The 22089-nt window shown below is 36.9% G+C and overlaps 3 protein-coding genes across 6 annotated transcripts; all 3 read right to left on the bottom strand.

The window, feature by feature from the left end:
- Nucleotides 1-202: 202 nt before the first annotated feature.
- Nucleotides 203-4465, bottom strand: LOC148677219 (extracellular calcium-sensing receptor-like). 3 transcript variants are annotated; one of them, XM_088619398.1, is made up of 6 exons: nucleotides 4249-4465; nucleotides 3735-4026; nucleotides 2788-3597; nucleotides 2468-2695; nucleotides 1985-2108; nucleotides 203-1674 (listed from the first exon to the last, which is right to left on the bottom strand). In XM_088619398.1, exons 1-6 carry the CDS (start codon nucleotides 4455-4457, stop codon nucleotides 761-763), a joined length of 2577 nt encoding a protein of 858 aa, XP_088475524.1. In that variant the 5' UTR covers nucleotides 4458-4465; the 3' UTR covers nucleotides 203-760. The 3 variants fall into 3 exon arrangements, with proteins under 3 accessions (XP_088475524.1, XP_088475515.1, XP_088475519.1); XM_088619389.1 differs by having other exon boundaries at nucleotides 1666-2108; nucleotides 3328-3597; XM_088619393.1 differs by lacking the exon at nucleotides 2788-3597 and having other exon boundaries at nucleotides 1666-2108.
- A 3639-nt stretch (nucleotides 4466-8104) lies between these two features.
- On the bottom strand, nucleotides 8105-12534 carry LOC148677218 (extracellular calcium-sensing receptor-like). Of its 2 annotated transcripts, XM_088619376.1 has the most exons (5): nucleotides 12252-12534; nucleotides 11295-12104; nucleotides 10975-11202; nucleotides 10412-10535; nucleotides 8105-10122 (listed from the first exon to the last, which is right to left on the bottom strand). In XM_088619376.1, exons 1-5 carry the CDS (start codon nucleotides 12507-12509, stop codon nucleotides 9209-9211), a joined length of 2334 nt encoding a protein of 777 aa, XP_088475502.1. In that variant the 5' UTR covers nucleotides 12510-12534; the 3' UTR covers nucleotides 8105-9208. The 2 variants fall into 2 exon arrangements, with proteins under 2 accessions (XP_088475502.1, XP_088475498.1); XM_088619372.1 differs by lacking the exon at nucleotides 11295-12104.
- A 3350-nt stretch (nucleotides 12535-15884) lies between these two features.
- On the bottom strand, nucleotides 15885-19698 carry LOC148677217 (extracellular calcium-sensing receptor-like). The gene is made up of 6 exons (XM_088643692.1): nucleotides 19490-19698; nucleotides 18944-19232; nucleotides 17980-18795; nucleotides 17640-17867; nucleotides 16991-17114; nucleotides 15885-16798 (listed from the first exon to the last, which is right to left on the bottom strand). Exons 1-6 carry the CDS (start codon nucleotides 19696-19698, stop codon nucleotides 15885-15887), a joined length of 2580 nt encoding a protein of 859 aa, XP_088499818.1.
- Between the last annotated feature and the right edge of the window lie 2391 nt (nucleotides 19699-22089).

Here is a 22089-nt window from a genome sequence, read left to right as displayed (position 1 = left end):
GAGAAACATTTTACAGACAGAATTTATTATAGACTAGTGCAGACTTCTACATGCAGGCAGTGAAAACATACTGTATAAATATAAAATGAGAAATACTGAGCAATAATGTTCTCATAAAAAGACATGTAGTTAGGTGAATTTCCATCTTCTAGACACTGCAAGGAAGCGATAAAAAAGCGAAGCAAAAGTGAAAAGAGTCTAACACAGGGGAAAATAACTGAATTTTACATGATTGGATGGGGAGACTATGAGGAGACATAATTTAAGGACCTGAAGTCATTGAAAGGCCTTCAGAATCAACAACAGAACACATACTAGTGTACACAAGAGGTATACAGTATATGCGGAGAGAAAATAAAAGGCTGTGTCAAGTATAAAACTGTTCTTCTGAACATTTTTCTGATAAATATCTATTTTAGAGACTTGTATGTCATTTAGAGCTCCTGTTTAAAACTAGGCACTGCAGATTTACTTAAACATGTTAACTAAATGTTCTTTTACTTATGCTTACCAACATCGTGGCAAGTGTGACTGCTTACTTTAGAGTATTTTAAATTCTAAGCAGGCCCAATTGTAAATGCAAACCATCAACATGAGACTTAAAGTACTGATTTTCTCGACCTTTGACTCGTCAATGCCTCTATATCCCCAGAGTTTTCTCTTTTCGTATACAGTATATGTATTCATGAATAAAGAGCAATTTAGGAAAGTTTAGCCATACAAGTATTTAGGTCTTATGTAGATCCATTTTGTATTTCTCTCAAAGTGCCTTTAAAGTCATTTTACCCATCATGTGTTTTTTTGTATTTAATTCAGGCTTTAGTAAAATTATATAACATTTGGGGGTAAATATAGAGAAGAGTAAACCAAAACTAGAAGCCAAGATAGCAAATATTTCCACAGCTTCGGTGAACTTCCCAGGGGAACTGACATATGCTGGGATAAAGGTGATCCAGACAGCACAGAATATGAGCATGCTGAATGTAATGAATTTGGCTTCATTGAAGTTATCAGGCAGCTTCCGAGCCAGGAAAGCGAGCACAAAGCACATGGCAGAGAGGAATCCTATATACCCTAACACAGCCCAAAATGCACCTGCAGATCCCAGGTCACACTCCAGAATGATTTTTTCTCTGTAGTGTTTCATGTTCTTGTTAGGAAAAGGAGGTGATAGTGCCAACCAAAAAGCGCAAATCAAGACCTGCACAAGTGTGAAAGCAAGAACACTTAACCGCTGCTGAGTGGGGCCAAACCATTTCATAATGTTACTGCCTGGCAGTGTAGCCCTAAAGGCCATTAACACCACTATTGTTTTCCCCAGAACACAAGAGATGCACATGACAAATGTGATCCCAAATGCTGTGTGGCGCAACATACAGGACCAGTCAGAGGGCTGGCCAATGAAAGTAAGTGAACAGAGGAAACACAGAGTCAATGAAAAGAGCAGAAGGAAGCTCAGTTCAGAGTTATTGGCTCTTACAATGGGAGTATCTTTGAACTTGATGAAGACCAGTGCCATGGCTATGGTTATACAACTTCCAAGCAGTGAAAGAATTGCTAACAGAATTCCCATGATTTCATCAAAAGACAGAAATTCAAGTGATTTTAATATACATTCATCTTTGTTTTCATTAGACCAATGTTCCAAAGGACACTGAACACAATCAGCAGAATCTGTAAGAAAATTAGAAATATTAAATATGATTAGGATGTCATGGCAGAGGAAAGTGGTATCCTTATCTTTTACAGTGCTGAGCCATTGAAGTACTACTTATTTAGAGTTACAGTACATGTAGGGAATGTGTTGCCTATAATTTTTTTTATTTCCTTTTAAAACAGTTCTTAATCAAGTTCACAGACTACAACCTTCTCTTTGGGTTGGATTGTAGCTCCTGTTATCAATACCGCAAGGAACCAGTAGAGTAACATTAAGTAGGTAAATGGGCATTTTTGTGCTGACTTTCACTTTCACCCTTCCACTTACCTGTAGTGTTGCTGATCTCTCCGTCGGCACAGCGTATGCAGTCATAGCAACACACAGGCCTTCCTCTCTGAACTGCCTTTCGAGTGCCTGGGACACAGCTCCCACTGCACACTGACTCAGGCTTCTGCAGGGTAAAGAGAACAGGTTTCATCCGCAACATTAAGGATTTGCATGACGTTATGCTGTTGTTAAATAAAATAAGTTTCGTTTTTTCCATTCAAAAACAGCAAATACACACTAACTGTACAAAAAACAGAAACATAGCAAACAATATCAAATTTCTAAATGTTCTTTTTTTGTTAAAAAAAGACATATTTAATTGCTCATGTTTATAATTTTGAAAAAGAGGTGCAAATGTAAACAACTAAAACAACCAACAAATAAATTTAACAGTAATTTCAAAATATTTGTAAGTGTTTGAATAAGACATTTTATTAAGTTACCTGTAAACTTTAAAAATCTGATTTTTTACTTATCTCTCACCTTAAGTTGACCCCCTGCCCAAACAATCTTGACCTGGTTCATGACGAAGTGATGTCCTGCTGGCAGTGAAGCATCATAGTAACCCACAGTCATGAACTGTACGGTGCTCCCATTAACAACCTGCCAGTTCACTAATTCGTATCTCGCAGGGGGGTCTCCATTGTCATCGAATGAGACCTGTTCTCCAGTTTTAGTAGTGAAATTGACTTTCTGAAGATGCTCAAGTAGCTGTGGAAAAGAACAGTTTCATATCATAAAAATAAACTTTTAAAATAATTTATACAGGATTAACGGATTGTGAGATACAGCTATTGCTTTACCTGCCATGGTTCAATATTCAATTTTTTGGCACAGCTATAATTGGCAGCAGGACCAATTTCACATTCCAGCAGGTTGTGCAGAGAATATGCAATAGCATATACGGCTTTATATACATTGTTAGGTATTCTCAGTTCCGATACATCCATGAATGCATTATTTAATTCATTTAAGTTCTCAGAACCTGTGCAAGGCTTTCTAAGTGTTGTATTATCTTTGATATCTAAAGAACAGTTGAATGCCGTTTCCCAGAACTCATTTAAGAGGGCATTGCCAGGAACCTGAGATGGGTGGACATTCTTTAAAAATTCTCTTAACCCATTTATTCTGGTTTTAATGACTGTAAACCCAATAGATCCACTAAGAACCTTGCAGCCTTCATATGTTGCCAGACTATTGTAGGTTATCCAGGCTTCAGTGCCAACCCATTGGATACCAGTTATGTTCTGAAGAAATAATTCTTTTAATAACACAATCATGTCATTTTCTCCTATAAAGGTTACAACGACCTTTGCAGTAGCCTTTTTAATAACATCCACAACCTTCAGAATTTTCTCTCTGTGATACGTTTGGTGAATCACTTCTGAATACTCAATACAAATCCCCTGTTGCTGTGCAGCTTCCACAAATGTAGCCATCCCATTATTTCCATAGTCATCATCAGTTCTTATAGCCCCAACCCAGGTCCATCCAAAGTGCTTCACAAGCTGAGCCAGGGCTCTGCTCTGATAATAGTCACTGGGGATGGTTCTGAAGAATGAAGGGAATCGTCTTCTATTGCTGAGACATGCACAGGTAGCAAAATGACTGATCTGTATTGAAAACAAAAGTTCAAATAAAGAAGCACTATATGTACACAGTACATATACCTACTGTATTGCCACTATTAACATCAGAAATGCATTTTGCTTGTGGAAATTCCACAAAGATATGTTAAGTATTTACTCACCACGGGGATATAAAAAGGTCCAACTGCTGCTGAAACTGCAATAGTGGGTAAAGATCCTGACTCTCCTATTATAGCTTGAACTGCAGCTGGTCTGGAGCAGGAGGTGTCAGAGAGAGTTTCCTCATTTCCATTCATTAAAGCCATAGCTGCTCTTACAGCAGAGGGTAAGGAATCACAAGAATCGTAAATCTTGTAACCCAGGGAAATCCCAGGAAGAAGATCTGTTCTGTTATTTACTTCTTCAATGGCAAAGATCATTGTCTGCACTGACTGGAATTCTGCAAAACTGAAACTAAAAAGAACGTGCAGATTAGTTGTTTTTAGTCGACTAAAAAGTTATAAGACCAAGTAAATGTTACAAATTGTGTAAAAATCGAATTTGTTCTTCTATGTAAGATGTTGTTTATGTGTATAAAGGACTTAGCATTGTTTAAAAACATTAAAGAAGCTATTTCTCAAAAGCTGTGAACTGTGAGTGGGAAAAAAAAGATTCAATTAAAAAACATAAATTAACCTTTTGCATTTCAGAGGTTGTGGTTCAGTTGTAAACTGAAATATTTTTTCCTGTGCATCTCTGTGTAGTGCGAAAATCCCTCCAATCATAATGTTATTCTCTCTCAATAAATGTGGAGCAGCCGGCTTTCCTTGTCGTTTGCAAAGAGGTTGTCCTTCTGATGTGAACAGAGCTAAAAACATCATGCATAGTAATATCTGCAAAAGCATCCTGAAAACGCATGAGGATATCTCGGTATGATACAAAACCCTACAGCTCATTGTCTTTATACTGTACAGAAGGCACCGAGGGGAGCATAGATAAACATGAGATGAAAATAAGCAGAAATTCCCACAGATCTGTTTTTCAAATTTCCCCCAGGATATCAAAGAAAGAGAAAAATATTTATCTCATGCATCACATTCCCATTCTTTTACTTTTACTGATGTAATATGAAAGAACATAAAAACAAATGTGTTTTACTAGATTATCCATGCTTCACAACTGTTTCCTCCAGAGACTTATGGACTCCTTATTTTCTGAAAGTCACTGCTGAGGATTATCAGTAAAATTCTAGGAAACGCAAATTTACTTGGAAAAGAAAAAACATCAGTAGTCTGTTTTTAAGAAGATAGACTTTGGATTTTAATTGGCTTTAATTCAGAAAGATGCTATTACTGTCGAGCAAATTACTGTAAATTCTGTCAATTTGTACGTGTCCCTTGTCATATCCTGTAGAAATTCAAAAATATAAGCACATTAATTGCTTTAATCTTAGAAGAAATATAGATTTTTAAATCTTTTTAAACAATTGTTTTAGTAAAGTGTCAGCTACCTTTATAAAAACATGTTTGGGTGTTTTGATTTGGGAGTCTTTGCCCTTGGCAGTGACTGGAGCAGTCCAATGAAGTGAATGACAAAACAGCAGCAAGAGATAAAGTCAAGATATTGTGTTCTATTGAGTCGCAAAACTGTAGCTTCTAAGTGTTTTCACTGATTATGTTCTGATGCTGTTTATCAACTGTTATAGTCTTTTTATCCTCCCCCTTAGCTCCTTGGTCCTGGAATTCAAAGCTAGGCTGTTTTCTAATGCAAGCGAATTGCAAGGGTGTTCTAGAATGTGGCTGAATGCAACAGCAGACATTGCCAATGTGTAATTTAGGCAGCCTCAAATTTGCATAGACATTTTCTGGTAGGTGAAAAAGAAAAGCATCTTCTGAAAGCACCATTAAAGCTGAAAAATGATGTAAAGCAAAATGGCAGGTCTCTGCAGAGCAGGCTGCTGAGTGGTTACGTATCTCCACTGCCATTTGTAAACACCCGTTTGTCCTCTGTACTGTATCTTTGCCATGCTACAGCTTGCCTATGTGTCTTGACGTAGTGAATCTGATTACATGATTAGTCTAAATTGTGTCTTATTTTAATAAACCAGTGCTACTTCACAACTTTAAATGACTGACCCATTGCTTCTAATTAAGGGTTTCCTAGCACATGTTCATTTTTCCAATCCTTATTTGGCATGTTTTTGTGTTTGGAAAGTATAAAAAGGTGGTATGGTGCCAGGGGAGCAACCTCTCCCTCCCTCCCTCATCGTCAACAAAACTGAGGAGCTGTGTATTGACTTCAGGAAGCAGGGAGGAGGCCTCGCTCCTGTCTATATCAATGGGGCTGCTGTGGTCATGGTCAGCAGCTTCAAGTTCCTGGGCATTCACATCACCAAAAATCTAACCTGGCCCTTAGACGAATGTTCATCCCATCTCCAACTTACCCTTTTTTGCAAAAATTCTAGAACATGCTGTCACATTTCAATTACATAACCACCTCATTGTAAATTACCTTTTCGAACCCCTCCGATCTGGCTTCTGTCAACTTCACAGCACAGAAACTGCCCTGAACAAAGTTACTAACGATCTTCTAATAGCATCTGATTCTGGTTCTCTCTCTTTCCTCATTATTGATCTCACTGCTGCTTTCGACACTGTTAACCTGGACATCTTAGTTTCTTGTCTGGAGACTGTGTTTGGAGTTTCCGACACTGCTCTCGAATGGTTTAAGTCTTACTTCACTGATCGCTGTCACTTTGTCTCTCTTGGGGGATTACGGTCTCGTTAAGTCTGGTGTTAAGTCTACTTTTCAGCATTTACATATTTCCACTAGGTCAGCTTTTAAGATTACATGGCATCAACTATCATTTCTATGCTAATGATACTCAAATATACATCATACCACACCTGACACTGATGTGGCCATCTCTATTCTATCTAGTTGCATCTCTGACATAAAAACTTGGATGACTCAAAATTTCCTTCATCTTAACTGTAACAAGATGAAGCTTCAGTCTAAATTGAAAAACCCTGGGGTCATATTTGATTCAGGCTTAACATTCGACCCACACATGCAACATAAACATCTTCGTTAAAACATTTATTTTCACCTCAGAGACATCGCTAGACTCTGCCCCTATGTTATCACTAACTGTGGCTAAAAAGCTGATCAACACTTTTGTCTTCTCCCTAGTTGACTACTGTAATACTCTACTCACTGGGGTATCTAAATCCACATTGAACAAACTCCAATATGTCCAAAATTCGGCAGCCAAAATCTTGACCAGGTCTAGTGCAAGTGATCACATTACTCCTATCCTGGAGTCCTTGCACTGGCTTCCTGTCAAGTTTCGTGTCAACTTCAAAATCCTCACTGTCACCTATAAGGCTCTACATGGCTTGACACCTCAGTACCTGTCTTGTCTATAATCGCCCTACTCCCCATCTCGCAACCTTTGCTCCTCTAATTCTGGTTTCCTAACTGTCCCCCAAGCCCATCTACACTCTATGGGTAACAGGGCCTTCTCCTGTTACACCCTTAAGCTCTGGAACTCTCTCCCCAAGGATATCAGAGACTCACCTTCTCTAAACTCCTTCATATCCAGACTCAAAACCTTCTTCTGTAGAAGAGCCTTTACTTAACTGGTTCCATTCTTTACCCCTCTGCTCCTACTGTTTAGTACCACCATCTACTGTCTCCTCTGTGCATTCTCATCGTGTTTATCTTGTGTATTTTTATTGTTTATTTTTAATTTTTGTTGTTGCTGTTGTCATTCTGTAAAGGGCTTTGAGACGCCACCTTTAAAGGTGCTATATAAAATTAAGTTTATTATTATTATTATTATTATTATTATTATTATTATTATTATTATTATTATTATTATTATTAGCCATAGTAGTAGTAGTATATGAAGTAATCACATGAGCACACCAGTGCCTCTACTTCCTTAGGAAACTCAGGAGATTTGGTATGTCTTCACAAACACCAATTTCACAAATGCACTATAGAAAATTGTCTCACTGGATGTATTACAGTTTGGTATGGCAATTACTCAGGTCATGAACATAGAAGTTCATGACCTACAGAAGGTGGTGGAGACAGCTGAGGCCATTACTGGTACAGAACTGCTTTCCATTCAAACCATCTTCACCACTTGCTGCTTCAGAATGGCAAATAAGATAATCGTAGACCAAAACCACCCTGGGAATGCACTGTTCTCTTTTCTTCCTTCTTGGAGCCTGGTACTATAGGTTCAAAGAAAGCTTCTACCCCACAGAGATAAGACTCCTAAACTCCACTTCTTAAATCCTCTCCAGCTTACACCCTCTGTTTTTGCACTGAACTAAAAATACTGCCACTGTTTGAATTTTGCACACAGCTGCTATTTAAATGCTGGTTAAAATTATAGCTGCTACATGGTCCTGTCTCCTAGAATTGTGATGTCATCTGCATAACGTTTTCTATGTCACTGTTATGTCATTTTTAATGTCATCTGTTACGTTATGTCATTTGTCAAGTGAGGAAAAGACACAAGTTAGCATTTCATTGTAAATAGTTAAGACTTTATTGATCCCGTAGGGAAATTGATGATTGTCAGGTACACATGACAATAAATTTGAAAATGAAATTTGTTTGGACAATGTACTCTGATTATAAACACATACAGTAATAGCAAAACCTTATACTATGACATATACTGTCCAATTTTCAATGTTTTTTTTTAATTAAATTGACTATTAAATCAGTATTTCAGGTATTACTACTCTACAATCATAATACCGTATTTATGCAACAGAATTGTTTTTCTCAGTATATATTAGCACATGTACAGTATTGTTGAAAATGATCAGGCTGAATGGTTTTATCTTCACCTGTCACAGGTAAGGGAGATGAAGAGACAGGATTGAAAAATAAGAAATTTGTGCTGAATAATTTCACCGGTACTTTGAGTCATATTTCAGAAAGGAAAACTTGGTTTTACAGTACTGTATATATACAGTATATTCATGATTTGCACACGTAAAGCGTGTATATATACAGTATGTCACAGTTTCAGAAAATCTGATTAATCTGTTGTATATCCCATACATTTCTTTACTTGGTCTGAAGAAATAAACATTACTATTTGACAAACATAGTGTTCAAATCATTACATACAAAACTATATTTTGGAACTCACCAGTATTACAGACAGACATTTGTTTTATCTACATTTTTGATTACATGTGTTTTCCACCATTCTACCCAAAAGAGATTCATTCAGTATAGTGTTGCAGGGGAGCCATAGACTTTGTGAGCAAACAATGGATACAAGGCAGGATACACCCTGGATGTGTTTTGTTATTCTCAAATGAAATGCAACATATTGAGCACAAAGAACAATAATATTTTAAAGTAATGCTTCTAAGTTGAAAACAATGTAAATTCTTAATTTATTATACAGTATAAAATGTGTTATTGTCTGTGAATTATAATTAATCAATAGATAAAATTATATAACAATATAATACATAATAGGTGTAATATAATTTAATTATATTTATATTAGTTGGATTGCATATTACTGAAAAATCCTAAAGATCCTAAAGATTCCCTGGCACCACATGAAATTGTGTTTGCTTCACATACAGCACTGCATATAGTGTATGCAGTTCAATTAAAGATACTTTGAGGCCATTTTCATCATGAGGTTCTTTCTTGTATTTAATTCAGGCTTAAATAAAATTATGTAACATTTGGGTGCAAATATACACAACAGCAAACCAAAACTAGAAGCCAAGATAGCAAATATTTCCACAGCTACGGTGAACTTCCCAGGGGAACTGATATATGCTGGGATAAAGGTGATCCAGACTGCACAGAATATGAGCATGCTGAATGTAATGAATTTGGCTTCATTGAAGTTATCAGGCAGCTTCCGAGCCAGAAAAGCGAGCACAAAGCACATGGCAGAGAGGAATCCTATATACCCTAACACAGCCCAAAATGCACCTGCAGATCCCAGGTCACACTCCAGAATGATTTTTTCTCTGTAGTGTTTCATGTTCTTGTTAGGAAAAGGAGGTGATATTGCCAACCAAAAAGCGCAAATCAAGACCTGCACAAGTGTGAAAGCAAGAACACTTAACCGCTGCTGAGTGGGGCCAAACCATTTCATAATGTTACTGCCTGGCAGTGTAGCCCTAAAGGCCATTAACACCACTATTGTTTTCCCCAGAACACAAGAGATGCACAGGACAAATGTGATCCCAAATGCTGTGTGGCGCAACATACAGGACCAGTCAGAGGGCTGGCCAATGAAAGTAAGTGAACAGAGGAAACACAGAGTCAATGAAAAGAGCAGAAGGAAACTTAGTTCAGAGTTATTGGCTTTTACAATGGGAGTATCTTTGAACTTGATGAAGACCAGTGCCATGGCTATGGTTAAACAGCTTCCAAGCAATGAAAGAATTGCTAACAGAATTCCCATGATTTCTTCAAAAGACAGAAATTCAAGTGATTTTAATATACATTCATCTTTGTTTTCATTAGACCAATGTTCCAAAGGACACTGAACACAATCAGCAGAATCTGTAAGAAAATGAGAAAAGAGATTAGTACTTGTACTGTCATGGCAGAGAAGTGCAGTATCCTTACTCTTTTACAGTGTTCTTCTTAAAAGCACTACTACTTAGAAATATACTGTATGTAAGGGAAGTGTGACATTTTTATTTCCTTTTAAAACAGCAATTGTGATATTGTGGACTGGACAACTGGACATATTGTAGCTTTTAATGGCACCGATGCAAAGAACACAGTATAGTAATATTAAGTTACTAAATGGGCATTTCTACGTAACTTTGATTACCCTTCCACTTACCTGTAGTGTTGCTGATCTCTCCTTCAGCACACCGTATGCAGTCATAGCAACACACAGGCCTTCCTCTCTGAACTGCCTTTCGAGTGCCTGGGTGACAGCTCTCACTGCACACTGACTTGGGCTTCTAGATAGAGTAGGTGTAACAGATACAGTATTACTTGTACAGTAATTATCAGGTATAATTAAATCACTATTTACTGTATACCGTATATGCATGCAGTATGTGAGACTATATTTTGTTCAGTTTTTAAAAAAGAATTTTGATAAAAGAAAAAAAATAATGATTAAATCAATAGAAACAATTATAACTGCATCTGCAGGTTATCTTTAGCAGCTGAAACATACTGTATACTTTATTAAAACCTTCCAGATGTTAAGTACTGTATTCTGTTCTGAATATTAGCACACAGATAAGACGTTCAAGCTTGGCTTGCTCTAAGAAGAGTAGTTTTTTAAGTATATTTTTAAAGCATACAGTAGGTTACAAACTGATATATAGGAAAGCTAACCTGTCATTGCACAGTCAAATTTAAATTTCCAGACTTGTTTTCTGTATTGCTTACCTCATGCTGAACACCTGACCAAACAATCTTGACCTGGTTCATGACGAACTGATGTCCTGCTGGCAGTGAAGCATCATAGAAACCGACAGTCATGAACTGTACGGTGCTCCCATTAACAACCTGCCAGTTCACTAATTCATATCTCGCAGGGGGGTCTCCATTGTCATCGAATGAGACCTGCTCTCCAGTTTTAGTAGTGAAATTGACTTTCTGAAGATGCTCAAGTAGCTGTGGAAAAGAACAGTTTCATATCATAAAAATAAACTTTTAAAATAATTTATACAGGATTAACGGATTGTGAGATACAGCTATTGCTTTACCTGCCATGGTTCAATATTCAATTTTTTGGCACAGCTATAATTGGCAGCAGGACCAATTTCACATTCCAGCAGGTTGTGCAGAGAATATGCAATAGCATATACGGCTTTATATACATTGTTAGGTATTCTCAGTTCCGATACATCCATGAATGCATTATGTAATTCATTTAAGTTCTCAGAACCTGTGCAAGGCTTTCTAAGTGTTGTATTATCTTTGATATCTAAAGAACAGTTGAATGCCGTTTCCCAGAACTCATTTAAGAGGGCATTGCCAGGAACCTGAGATGGGTGGACATTCTTTAAAAATTCTCTCAACCCATTTATTCTGGTTTTAATGACTGCAAATCCAATAGATCCACTAAGAACCTTGCAGCCTTCATATGTTGCCAGATTATTGGAGGTTATCCAGGCTTCACTGCCAACCCATTGGATACCAGTTATGTTCTGAATAAATAATTCTTTTAATAAAACAGACATGTCACCTTGACCTAGAAAGGCTACAATGACCTTTGCAGTACTCTTTTTAATTATGTCCACAACCTTCAGAATTTTCTCTCTGTGATACGTTTGGTGAATCACTTCTGAATACTCAATACAAATCCCCTGTTGCTGTGCAGCTTCCACAAATGTAGCCATTCCATTGTGACCATAGTCATTATCAGTTCTTATAGCCCCAACCCAGGTCCATCCAAAGTGCTTCACAAGCTGAGCCAGGGCTCTGCTCTGATAATAGTCACTGGGGATGGTCCTGAAAAATGATGGAAATCTCCTTCGATTACTCAGACATGCACAAGTAGCAAAATGACTAATCTGAAATGAAAACAAAAGTATAAATAAATAAGCACTATACAATATGTACACTCTATCTATAAACTTACATATTGCCACTAATACCATCAGTTATGCATTATGCTTGTGGTAATCACTTCCACAAAGACATGGAAAGTATTTACTCACCACGGGGATTTGAAAAGGTCCAACTGCTGCTGAAACTGCAATAGTGGGTGAAGATCCCGACTCTCCTATTATAGCTTGAACTGCAGCTGGTCTGGAGCAGGAGGTGTCAGAGAGAGTTTCCTCATTTCCATTCATTAAAGCCATGGCTGCTCTTACAGCAGAGGGTAAGGAATCACAAGAATCATAAATCTTGTAACCCAGGGAAATCCCAGGAAGAAGATCTGTTCTGTTATTTACTTCTTCAACGGCAAAGATCATTGTCTGCACTGACTGGAATTCTGCAAAATTGAAACTAAAAAGAATGTGCAGATTAGTTGTTTGGAGTGGACTACATAATATCACATAAGACCAAGTAAATGATAAAAAAGTTTTGTGTTTAATTTTTTTTTCTTGTACAAAAGATGTTATATTTTTAGCTACAAAAAAGTTCTCATTATTTTAAAATAATTAATAAAGGAATTGTTTTTCAACAGCTGTTAGTTGTAAGTGATTTAAATGGGAAAAAACATACTGTAAACTGACCTTTTGCATTCCAGGGGATCTGGTTCTATGTTAAATGGAAATATTTTTTCCTGTGTATCACTATGAATTGCAAATATCCCTCCAATCATAATGTCACTCTCCTTAAATAAATGTGGAACAACCAGCTTCCCTTGTCGTTTGCAAAGAGGTTGTCCTTCTGATGCGAATAGAGCTAAACACATCATCCATAGTGATATCTGCAATAGCATCCTGAAAAAGCATGAGGATATCTTGGTATGATACAAAACCTTACAGCTGATTACATTTATATTACACAGGAGGCTCCAAGGGGATCTAAGATAAACACGGGATGAAGTTAAGCAGAAATTCTCAAAGATTTGATTTTTAAATTTCCCCCAGGATATCAAAGAAAGAGAAAAATATTTATCTCATGCATCACATTCCAATCCATTTCCTTTTAGTGATGTAATATTAAAGATCATAAAAAGAAATGTGTCTGACTAGATTATCCATGCTTCACAACTTCATGGAAATTAAAAATACAGTTACTTATTTTTTAAGAAGATAGATTTAGGATTTTTATTGGCTATAATTCAGAAAGATGCATTTTCAAGTAGAGCAAAATACTGTCAATCCTGTCAATTTGTACCAGTTGTCATTTTTCATATCCTGTGGAAATCCAAAAATATACACAAATGTTGGCTTACCTCTTAGAAGCAATATATATATATATTATTTTGTTACAAATTTAGGTGACTGAGAAGTGTGTTTTAGATTTTAGATAGTTTGTGACATTTAGAAGAGTAAGTACTTCTAGCTTCAAAGCAGAGACGATGTCTGCTGATATCTAGGGGGATCCCTTGAGCGGAAACAATTGTAAAGCTTACCTTAGTTTACTGTACCTAGGTAAATTGTGGATTAATGATTGTCAAGGAGCACTGCAGACACACACAATGTACAGTAAGATCACATTAAGAGCACAGAGAGGAAGAAACAAGGAAAAGCAGGCAACAAGGAGAAGAGATTACAAAGAGTAACTTCTGTGCTGTATGTTTTGTTGTGTGTAGTGTGGTTTGTGTCTTGTCATTGTAATAAATACAGAACAATTAAAGGTTAATTCTATGCTGAAAAGAGAACAAAAGAAACACAACATTTTGGCTTCGAGTGGCACTTGAAGATGGCTCCACAGCCGAAACATTGTGTTTCTTGTCTTCAATTTCAGCATGGAATTAACCTTTACCTGTTCCTTTGCAGCCTACACATGCTGATGCAACTACCTACTATTGTAATAAATATTTGTTTAACCAAGTGTTCCTGGATTATTACACCTCTCACTAAAACAGTGCCAGAGGACAAAGAATCCATGTGCCTCTAATTATGTGAACTGCACGGGTATATTCTGGAAAATGCACTTACGTCAGTTGGGAGTTACAGTATGAACATTTATTTAACTTATTGACTAAGCTGCCAGGTCAATCTCTGATTTTTACCATTTTTGTAACCCCCCCATTTTTAACAATTTGTTTAGTAAAATGTCAGCTACCTTTATAAAAACGTGTTTGGGTGTTTTAATCTGAGAGTCTTCACCCTTAGCAGTGACTGGAGCAGTCCAATGAAGTGGATGACAAAACAGCAGCAAGAGATAAAGTCAAGATATTGTGTTCTATTGAGTCGCAAAACTGTAGCTTCTAAGTGTTTTCACTGATTATGTTCTGATGCTGTTTATCAACTGTTATAGTCTTTTTATCCTCCCCCTTAGCTCCTTGGTCCTGGAATTCAAAGCTAGGCTGTTTTCTAATGCAAGCGAATTGCAAGGGTGTTCTAAAATATGGCTGAATGCAACAGCAGACATTGCCAATGTGTAATTTAGGCAACCTCAAATTTGCATAGACATTTTCTGGTAGGTGAAAAAGAAAAGCATCTTCTGAAAGCACCATTAAAGCTGAAAAATGATGTAAAGCAAAATGGCAGGTCTTTGCAGAGCAGGCTGCTGAGTGGTTAAGTATCTCCACTGCCATTTGTAAACACCCGTTTGTCCTCTGTACTGTATCTTTGCCATGCTACAGCTTGCCTATGTGTCTTGACGTAGTGATTCTGGTGACATGATTAGTCTAAACTGTGTCTTATTTTAATAAACCAGTGCTACATCATAACTTTAAATGACTGACCCATTGCTACTAACAGATGCTTTTTTAGCACATGTTCATTTTTCCTATCCTTATTTGACATGTTTTTTTGTTTTTTAAACTATGGCATATGGTGTCTGATTTTCAATGTTTCTTTTTTTTACATTGATTGTTAAATCGGTGTTTCAGTTGTTACTAAAATATGCATGCAACAATCAAAAATCTTTACTCTTCAAGCATTATCATATACAGTACTACAAATAAGCATTGACAATTTAATTAAAAAGGGGCTATCAGCAAAATAAAAGACAACAGTTGTTTGAAATACCAAAATTGTTTATTACCTATTAATTAGAATATTGTTATAATGTGGCTTGTTTACTTTTTCCTTTCCATTTTCCCAGTAGTACAGTACACTTAATCATGGTATTTATCCAATAGAAATGTTTTTCTCAGTATATTTCATTCATCAGTTGTATAGAGACCATAAACCTCTATATTTGGACTGATTTCCTCTAAAGAAATGGATGCTATTTGTCAAGGATAGTGTACAATCGTTACTTATAAATCTATATTTTATGAAGAAGGTGCTTACCATTCAACACTATCACAGACAGACATTTGCTTTGTCTACATTTTTGATTACATGTTTTTTACATCCATATATCCACCTATTTTCTGAACCTCTTCATCCAGTACAGGGTTGCAGGGGAGCCACAGTCTACTCTGGCAAGCAACTAGATTCACCCAACACAGTACATTTGTTCTGTTATTCCCAAATGTAATAATACTTACTGACGACAAAGAACTAATGTAATGTAATAAATCCAAGTAGTATATTAGTATATTTCTAAGTTGAAAACAATGTAATGACTTAAATTTACTATGTGTTATATTTTATTATTTAATTAATTGAATTTATTAATTGCATTTCATATTCCTGATGAATTATGAGGATTCTCTGGCACCACACAGAAATGTGTTTGCTTCACATACACTATTGCATATACTGTATGTGGTTCAATTAAAGATATTTCGAGGGTACTTTTGCTACCAAGTTCTTCCTTGTATTAAATTCAGGCTTAAATATAATAATATAACATTTAGGTGCAAATATACACAAAAGCAAACCAAAACTAGAAGCCAAAATGGCAAACATTTCCACAGCTACTGTGAATTTCCCAGGGGAGCTGATGTAAGCTGGGATAAAGGTGATCCAGACAGCACAGAATATGAGCATGCTGAATGTAATGAATTTGGCTTCATTGAAGTTATCAGGCAGCTTCCGAGCCAGGAAAGCGAGCACAAAGCACAAGGCAGAGAGGAATCCTATGTACCCTAACACAGCACAGAATGCACCTGCAGATCCCAGGTCACACTCCAGAATGATTCTCTCTGCATAATATTTAATGTTCTTGTTTGGAAAAGGAGGTGATATTGTCAACCAAACAACACAAATCAAGACCTGTACAAGTGTGAAACCAAGAACACTTAACCGCTGCTGTTTGGGTCCAAACCATTTCATAATGTTATTGCCTGGCAGTGTAGCCCTAAAGGCCATTAACACCACTATTGTTTTCCCCAGAACACAAGAGATGCACAGGACAAATGTGATCCCAAATGCTGTGTGGCGCAACATACAGGACCAGTCAGATGGCTGGCCAATGAAAGTAAGTGAACAGAGGAAACACAGTGTCAATGAAAAGAGCAGAAGGAAACTCAGTTCAGAGTTATTGGCTTTAACGATGGGAGTGTCCTTATATTTAAAGAAGATTAACGCAATACTTATGGTTATAAAAGCTCCTACCAATGAGAAAATCATAAGAAGTATTGCCATGATTTCTCCAAATGACAGGAATTCAATTCTTTTTAATAAACATTTGTCTCTCTTCTGATTTGACCAATACTCCAGTGGACACCGGATACAATCATTAGAATCTATAAGAAAATCAACAAACGTAGAAATTTTAGAATACGATTTTAAGTGATATATATTTAGAGAGATATAAGAAATGTGAACAAATAGATGATGAATGGTGCATGTGATTGCATTATTACTACTAGATTGAAATTTTCAGTAAAGAAAGAACAGAAAAAAATCTATTCCATCCTGAATTCTTTACTATTTACCTGTAGTGTTGCTGATTTCTCCTTCAGCACATCGTATGCAGTCATAGCAACACACAGGCCTTCCTCTCTGAACAGCCTTTCGAGTGCCTGGGAGACAGCTCTCACTGCACATGGACTCAGGCTTCTGCAGGGCAGAGGGGAGCAAAGAATGAATTTGAACAGAATCATGTGTGTCATGCTGCAAGGAATTTCTTTTTCAAAACCTAAATTAAAAATAAAAACAACATTTGCTAGTGTTTCAAATGTGTTTTGCAAGCAGAAAAGTAGCATAATTGTATTTTAATCAATTTGACATTATTCATTTTTTTAAATGTATTTTCAAATTATATTTTAATTTGTTCAGGTAAGCTTTTTAATAAAGCATACTATTTTCATGTGAATATTCACAAAGCTACTGGCAATGTATAATTATGGCAGTTGTAAAATGTGAAATATGAAAAGACAGTCCCCAGCATTTAAATTTTCAAAGGCTTTGTATTATGGTCCGATTTTCCCATTTTGTATATACATTTAAACTGAAATAGCCTCTTCTTTAAATCTAATTTTTTTCAGGGAAAACAAAAATTATTTACTCTGCACATCGTGTATAAAGATGATATTTCTAAGGTTTAAAGTTAGTTTGAAAGGATTTTTTTCCCATGTCTCTTACCTCATGTTGACCACTTGCCCAAACAATGGTGACATTATTCATCTCAAACTGGTGACCCGCTGGCAAGGAGCTGTCATAGTAACCGACTGTCATGAACTGAATGGCACTCTCATTATTAAGCTGCCAGTTCACAAATTCATATCTCGCAGGGGGGTCTCCATTGTCATCAAATGACACCTTCTCTCCTGTTTTGAGTGTGAAATTAACTTTTTTCAATTGCTCAAGTACCTGTTTAAGAAGACATATTGATATCACTACACGTATTACACTTTCTTACCATAACATGTATATTAAGTGCTGTGTTTATGGACTGGACTGTGATATATATTGGTTGCTTTACCTGCCATGGTTCAGTATTAATTGTTTTTGCACAGCTGTAATTTGTAAAAAGGCCTTGGCCTTGTTTGCAATCAAGCAGTTTGTGTAGAGAATATGCAACAGCATATGCTGCCTTGTAGACATTATTGGATATTCTCAATTCAGATACACTGGTGTATTGATTGTCTAACTCTTTTAGATTTTCAAGCCCCGTACAAAGCTTTCCTCCTGTTGTCTCACTGTTATTTGTAAGTGAACAATTAAATACAGTTTCCCAAAACTCATTTAGGAGACCATTGCCAGGAACTTGAGATGGATGTGTATTTGTTAAAAATTCTCTTAATCCATCGATTTTGTTTTTAATGACAGCAAATCCAATGGATCCACTCAGAAGTTTATAACCTTCTGCTGTAGCAACATTACTGGCAGTAATCCAGGATTCACTTCCAATCCATTGGTGACCAGTTACATTCTGGTATGACAGCTCTTTGATCAAAACAGTCATTTCTCCTTCGCTTATAAAGGCTACAATAACCTTTGCAGTGCTCTTTTTTATAACGTCTACAACCTTTAGAATTTTTTCTCTAGGGTACATTTGGTGAATGACCTCTGAATATTCAAAGCAAATTCCTTCTTGTTGTGCAGCTTCCACAAACGTAGCCATCCCATAACTGCCATAGTCATTATCAGTTCTTATAGCCCCAACCCAGGTCCATCCAAAGTGCTTCACAAGCTGAGCCAGGGCTCTGCTCTGATAATAGTCACTGGGGATGGTTCTGAAGAATGAAGGGAATCTCCTTCTATTGCTCAGACATGCACAGGTAGCAAAATGACTGATCTGTAAGTAGTGAAAATAATAATAATCATAAAGTCATAAATCAGGATAATAAATTCCAAAGCTTTTTTTACATATTGCAAACATTAACAGGGAATACAATCTAGCACTTATTAAACAAATGCAAGTAATACTGTTTATAATTACTCACCACAGGGATGTAAAAAGACCCAACAGTTGCTGAAACTGCAATGGTATTAGAAGATCTTGAATCTCCTATTATAGCTTGAACTGCAGCTGGTCTGGAGCAGGAGGTGTCAGAGAGAGTTTCCTCATTTCCATTCATTAGAGCCATGGCTGCTCTTACAGCAGAAGGTAAAGAGCAGGAATCATAGATTTTATAACCCAGGGAAATCCCAGGAAGAAGATCTGTTCTGTTATTTATTTCTTCGATGGCAAAGACCATTGTTTGTGCTGACTGAAATTCTCCCAAGTTTAAACTAAAAAGAATGCATTAGGAAATTAGCTGGTTTTGTTTGAAAATAATTTTACAGTAAATGTTTCTTTCAAAACCAAATTAAGATGACAACAATACTTATTTTCTTCATGAAGCTGCATTACATTCCAGAAAAATTAAAACATTTAAAAACATGCAACTATCTTACAACTAGGTACTACAGCATATACACATATTAAAGTGAGCCTGAAGTTGTGTTTAATATTAATTTAATAACTATTTTGATTGTGAAAAAGAAACCTTTTGCATTCCAGAGGCTCTGGTGTGGATGTAAATGGGAAGACTTTTTCAGTAGAACGCCGATGGATTGCAAAAACACCTCCAATCATGATGTCTCTTTTGCTGAATAACTGTGGTGAAACTGGTCTTCCTTGAATTCTGCAAATAGGCTGCTCTGCTGAAGTCAAAAGAGCAATGACCAAAGTCAACAGCTCTATTTTCAAAAGCATCCTGTAATGATTGAGAAAAGATCTTTGTGGTCTGAACTATAACTCCACGATGTGCTGTCCTTATGTTGTGTGGGACGTCTCAGGGGTGGTTAGTTAAGCCTGAAGTTCAGACTGTTTTGCAGGAATTCTCTAAGGCTTGATTCGTGCATAGTTTGAAATCCCCTAAGCATAGTAAAGACAAAAGCAGTCATCTAATTTCTGATAAAAACATCTCGTTAATGAGCACAGCTATTACAAAGCAATAAAAATTAAATCTGAATCAAAACTGAAAAATATCTGCATGATGTTTTCATACAATGTTTTCATTGAGTTCATAGAAATATTTCATGATTATTTTAGAAGTATTTATGTTTTGAAAACTGTAGCTTTAATCCTGTTTGCGAGAAAAAATATTTACATACTATAGTGGTTCCAGTCTTTTAGCAGCTAATCAATATTTTGCAGTATACTATTTACTATTTGTGAAAGTGCATACATTTATATCTCCCATAATGTTTTCCCACAGTTTCCCATTTATTAAGAATATTCTTTATGGTATGGTTAATCTGGTTTTACAGCATAAATTAATCAATGTATTAAAAAAACTTATTGACTTATTGTCAAGTTAAGGATATAAAAGTATCATACAAGTACCTGGGAGTACACATCGATGTTAGATGGTCTAAGAACACCGAGGCCATCTACAAGGTCAGAGCTGACTTTTCTTCTTGAGGAGGCTCAGGTCCTTCAATGTGTGTAGTAAGATTCTATATTGTTCTATTAGTCGGTTGTGGCAAACGCCATTTTCTACGCATGTGTATGCTGGGGCTCTGGGATTAGAGCGGGGGATGCTAACAAGCTGAACAGGCTCATCAGAAGAGCAAGGTCTGTCATTGGCTCTGACCTGGACCCCCTGGAGGTAGTGTCTGAGAGGAGAATGGTGTCCAAACTAGAGGCCATCATGGACAAGATCTCCCATCCCCTCTATGACAGGCTTGTGAGAATGAAGAGCACGTTCAGCAATAGGCCACGGTGCGACAGGGAGCGCTACAGGAGGTCATTCTTGCCTTCTGCCATAAGACTGTAAAACTCATCCATTGTGTGTTTGGGCAGGGGCAACATTGACATTGACCTGTTTCTGGACTGAACAGTAAACTCTCTGCTTACATCTGGCTTTTCCCTTCTACAACTGTTTTTTGTGCAATATATGCCAGGGACTTGCGCAATACATTTATATTTATAATGTGCAATACAACTTTTTGTGTACTTTTCTGGTTTGTTCTTTGTATATTATGCTGTATGCTAAGAAGCAACTCTTCTTAGTGTACTTCTCACTGACTGTACTGACTGTATTGTATGTACTGTATAGTATTGTTGTATTATTGTATCATTTCTTCAATGAGGAACCAGGAGTAAACTCTGCGTCTGGCTTTTAAGGGGGAATGGAAATAAGGAACAGGTGCAGGTAATGGGAGAAAACAAGGAAGGGCTGGAGCACCCTTAAGAGGAGGGGTTTGCGATCGTGACAGATCTTTAAGCAAACGGAGCCGATAACATCGGAAGATCATCCGCCCTCTTCTGGTAATAAATCACTTACGCATGAAGGTAGCAATGAAGCAGCGTGCTCAGTTCACTGTCCATTAAGACATTGCCAAAGACAGATTAATGACCAGGTTAGGGGAATGTTTCCATAAAAATAATATTTCATTTTTCTTGTCAACATTTTTGCCCGTGCTTTCTGCTTTCTGCTTTAAATTGCCAGGGCTTTATTATGCTTTATGTCACGTGACTTATTTTTTGTAAAAAGGACACTGGGTTGCAAGTAGCATGGTGGCGCAGGGATCAGCATTGCTGCCTTGCTCTTTCAGCACTGGGGCCTGGGTTCAGCTCGAGACCCGGGGTGCCGCCGGTTCGGAGTTTGTTATTCTCCCTGTGTTTGTCTGGGTTTCCTCTGGGTGCTCTTGTTTCCACCAACCATCCAAAACTATACTGTTAGATAAATTGGCTTTTGGGAAAAGTGGCTCTGGTGTGAGGGTGTGCGTGTCTGTGTTGTGTCTGTGTGTGCCCTGCAATGGACTGGCATCCCTTCCAGGGTGTACCCCACCTTGCACCTGAGATGAGAAAATGCATGGATGGTTTATCGGTATATTTTGGGCTGCATCAATATTTATTTTAGTATTGGATTAAAGTTTTTGAAACGATGTTAAAAATGCAGAAAAGGTAGCATTTGTATATTACTTCTCAGGCTACAAAGACTGATTGCAAAAATTTGGAGCTAGAGGGAAAAGTCAAGGAAATAAGAGAGGGACAAGAAACATATATTGTATTCATACAGGGTACCATTTATTCTTTTTTTTCCAAAATACTTAGTGCTATGTTTTTGTGCATGGGCAAATTAAAATGTTAAAATGT

The sequence above is a fragment of the Lepisosteus platostomus genome, chromosome 2 (genome assembly GCF_059453375.1).
Source record: "Lepisosteus platostomus isolate fLepPlt1 chromosome 2, fLepPlt1.hap1, whole genome shotgun sequence".
In the NCBI taxonomy this organism is placed as follows: Eukaryota; Metazoa; Chordata; class Actinopteri; order Semionotiformes; family Lepisosteidae; genus Lepisosteus; species Lepisosteus platostomus.
This window is presented reverse-complemented; position numbering and strand designations above follow the sequence as displayed.